At 43.2% G+C, this 3868-nt stretch overlaps 1 protein-coding gene across 2 annotated transcripts in view; it reads right to left on the reverse strand.

The window, feature by feature from the left end:
- TRIM37 (tripartite motif containing 37) overlaps nucleotides 1-3294 on the reverse strand; it is a 22964-nt gene extending 19670 nt beyond the window's left edge. For both annotated transcript variants that reach the window (XM_027903330.1, XM_027903329.1), the window contains exons 1-3: nucleotides 3172-3294; nucleotides 1849-1889; nucleotides 1128-1244 (exon numbers count right to left, since the gene is read on the reverse strand). In XM_027903330.1, the coding sequence (XP_027759131.1) occupies nucleotides 1128-1244; nucleotides 1849-1889; nucleotides 3172-3240 (227 nt within the window). In that variant the 5' untranslated portion in view covers nucleotides 3241-3294. The remainder of the gene's footprint in view (nucleotides 1-1127; nucleotides 1245-1848; nucleotides 1890-3171) is intronic.
- Nucleotides 3295-3868: the final 574 nt, after the last annotated feature.

A 3868-nucleotide genomic window follows, 5' to 3' on the forward strand; every position in this document is an offset into this window, starting at 1 on the left:
ATCAGAAAACAGCTGTGAATTTTCTACAAACCCAATTTAACATTTTCACTTGTTCTGAGTAAGGCACAAAACACCTTTTGCAAGAAGGACACTTGTACTGAGTAAAAACCTTTTGTAAAATGAATGTGGCTTTTAGTATTCTCTCAGGAAGCACTTCACAGAGACAGAAAGTACATTACTAAAATTGGCTTTCTACCCAGCAGATAAAGGATATCAGCATGGAACCAAGCTCACAATTTTAGAAGTTCATACCACACATTATTAAAATCCTAATCATACACTACCTACAGTAACCATAGAAATGGTTCATTAGCTTTTTGGACAAGCTGAGCTTTGTAATTTCTCAAAATTTCAGGAACAGCATCAATCAATAAACCAAGCACAGACCAGACCCCAAATACATTCCTCTGCCTTCCCCTTCCCTCAGGATTCAGGAACTCGGGAAGGAGGCAGGCACAGAACATATAATTAGTCCCTGTCCATTTTCCAGTGCTGCTTCTCACACTTTTCTCCTTCAAAGTCCAGAATATAATCTTAAAATACATAATAGCTCCAGGAATGGGATAAAATCATGAGAAATGGCTGCTGAGAAAGTGCTGACAGCTGCTCCTGGGAAAACATTATCCCAGAAAATACAGGAAGCTCCAAAGACAACGGCAGTACCATGACAGAGCAATAGCAGTGCTTTTTGGAGGGACTTTGTGTTTTCTTTGCTCTCAAACTGGGTTTATCAGTTATATTTTCAGGACTAGAAGACAGCTCAGAACAGCCTCCCTGCTGTTACCTGCTGAGATATCAGAGCAGCACCCACAGTCTCACTGGGACTTACTGCCAAATGAGCAAGGCAATGAAATTAGACTTATTTCAGATATCTGGTCACTGAGAAGGGTTTGAGAGCCTTTAGAAGTATTCCTGCCCTTCACACTTCCCACATCTTCCCTTTTCCATGTGTTGAGCAGAACCAGAAACAGCAGCTTTCTAGGCAAAGACACCGAAGCGTGACAGGAACGGCAGCCCAGCTCAGCTTTCCTGCAGGTGCCAGTCCACCCCTTTGTTCCCCGATAACTAAAATCCCCCTCCCGAAAGCCAAACCACAGAACGCTGGATGCAAAGAACACTCCATTTACTTGTCCTTCTCATTCTCCTCGTGCTTGTTGAGGTTGCAGAGCTGGAGGGTGTCGAGCTGCTGCGTGACCTCCTCTGCCCAGCGACAGTTGACGAGCTCCCGGAGCTGCAGCGGGGCCCTGCGAGAAGCACAGCAGAGGCTGAGCAACCATGTGGCTCCAGGAGATAAAAGAATTCACCCCATCAGTTCTGCACTACCAGAAGAGTCACAGGTAAAAAAAAAAAAAAAAAAAAGGCAGAAGCTGTACTAGTTATTTCAGGGGGGAAAAAAAAAAGAGATTTTTAAGTCAGTTTGTCCATTTGGGGAGAGGTGGGAACCACAATGAACCAGCCCACAGTGTCTGATGTCATACAAGTTATAGCACAAAAAAAAGGACACATTTCAGTCTGGAAAGTGAAGCTTCTGGTCCCTGACTAAGAAAAATACAGAGTTCTAAGAGGAATTCCATCTAGTTGCTTTTATTACATCAACCACATGCACTGAAAACAGCAGTGTTACATGGGAAGGACAAAGATCTTAGACCACAATGTATTTTAAAGTCAGTTTTATACCTGGGCCAATTTTTACAGTACCAACAGCCAGGTCTCAAAAAAAAAAAAAGTAATCAAGCTAATAAATTTAATGCAACCTGCACTGAAAAAAAAATAAGAAATAAAATCAGTCCTAACAGGGCAGTACAGCCAATTCCTGATAACTTATTTCTGATATTAAAAATACCTTACCTGCAATGAGGGCACTGAGCTCTTTGTTCAGTCAGCCAACGCTGTGATGGAAAGAGGAAAAACCTTTTTAAAGAGACCGTAAGAAAAGAACTGCAGGCAAGTACATTCTATCATTAATTACTTATTTTTATTATGGTCTTCCTCTATATTTTCCTTTTTTTTCCCTAACAGATTTAACTGTTCAACCACTTAGTCACAGAAGAAGCTGCTGTTTGTACCTTAGTAACAAGCAACCACTTTTCTTTAGATGTCAAAGATGCTTCAGTTAAAATTACACAGAGGAGTCTGAGGTACCAAATACTGCATTAGAAGCCACCCACTTGGCAGATTCTTGGAGTCTCAGACTAAAGAGAACATTTCAACAGAGGAAGCCAAAAGGTACAACAAGCCTATTTTTCAGAGTCTAATTAGTCTTCAAGGTAACTTATTCCTTCCTATTTATAGGCCAGTTAAATACCTGCAGTTCAGTGATCAAATCCACAGGGACCTGTGAATGTTTCTCTTCCAGAAAGCTCCAGAGACAAACAGCTGAGCAAAGAACTTCACCTGCCCACTGCAACTCCCAAGTGGAAGAGCTCAGCAGCTGATGGGCTTATATTTGTCAGCTCACTACTACATTTAAAGATTTCTCATGAATAATCTCTCACCACCCAGCAACAATATGTCATCCAACACCCTTAATATGCAGCACGAATCCTTCACCTCCAGTTCTTGTCAGAGCTTTCAAAGCAAAGGATGAATGTCTGTTCCAGTTTCTGGAAATACTACTTGGAGGGCTGGAAACCTCAGCTGAACCCTCTCCTGCTACACCAACACGTAACTGCAGCTGGTTTGCAACTGAGGTGTTATATACTGGTAACCGTCACCTTAAATTAATTGACATTCTGGTGCTGCTTCAGACTCCTCTGAGAAAGATTTAAACCCTTCTGATCACTGGTCTGATGAGCACTATAAATCATCTCCAGGGTACAAGAGGTGACATTATGACCTTCCCAGATGCAAAGTCAGCATCTGATTCCTGTCCCAACTTTTGCCTTCCACACAGGCACCACAGGCTCTCAGGAGATGCTAAAAGAAGGAATCATTGTGTGTCTCTTCCTTAACAGCACTCATTGCAGATGGTCCCTATAATTAGCAGAGCACAGCCCGCCTAGTTTTTCCTCAGGGTGTTATAAAAGTGTTTGAAAGGGAAACTGAGGAGGAAGTAAAAAAAAAAAAAGGAATCCTTGGAACTCCAGGAAAAGGAACAAGAACGTTCTCACAAGATCAGCCGGTTTTCAGCTCACGCATCTGCAGAAATAAAACTCTGAGCAGCGAACTCACCCGGATGCAGCTGAAGCAGCACAGCTTGGAGCAGTGGGGGCACAGGCGGGCATCCCGCAGCTTCTCCATACAAATAAAACATCGGAACACCTCGGCAATGCTCTGCAAAGGGGGGGGGATTATCATCATTGTTAAACCACGGCCTTTCAAACACATCAGAGTTGCCTTTGTTTGCCAGGCAGAGCGCCAGGTTTCGCTTCGGTTCCATCCCCAAACAGCACATCCCCTCGACACCAGGGCTCTCCTCCTCCGCACCATTTCATATCCTCCTTCTTCAAGGAATAGTTTCTGTGTTTGCCTCATCTATTTTTTTGGAGCAGGCCTTCCTGGAGCCAGGATATCATTCCTGCCTGAGCTCACCCGGGGATGAACAGTTGCCAGAAGAAGCTGGGGCTGCACCTGTAGGCTCTGCACCCACCAACGTCACTGGACAGGCACCAAACTGACTCAAAATCATGGTGAGTGCATGTATATGACATACAGAATGCTAGCGAGAGGTATTGAATTGAATGGGGCTTTTTTTTTTTTTACTTTTATAAGATTTATATTCTTTTATGGTGCAGCATTAGCTCTCTCCCAGCCTATTTAACCGATCTGGGGTGATAAAAATGTAACCTAACCTATTTTTGCTACATCCATTTGAAGAGAGCAGCATTCTGTTCTACAATACAACCACCTCACCTCTCTCCATTCCCCA

This window comes from Empidonax traillii, unplaced genomic scaffold (genome assembly GCF_003031625.1).
Source record: "Empidonax traillii isolate 1590-97213 ecotype Southwest subspecies unplaced genomic scaffold, ASM303162v1 scaffold957:size654520, whole genome shotgun sequence".
Taxonomy (NCBI): Eukaryota; Metazoa; Chordata; class Aves; order Passeriformes; family Tyrannidae; genus Empidonax; species Empidonax traillii.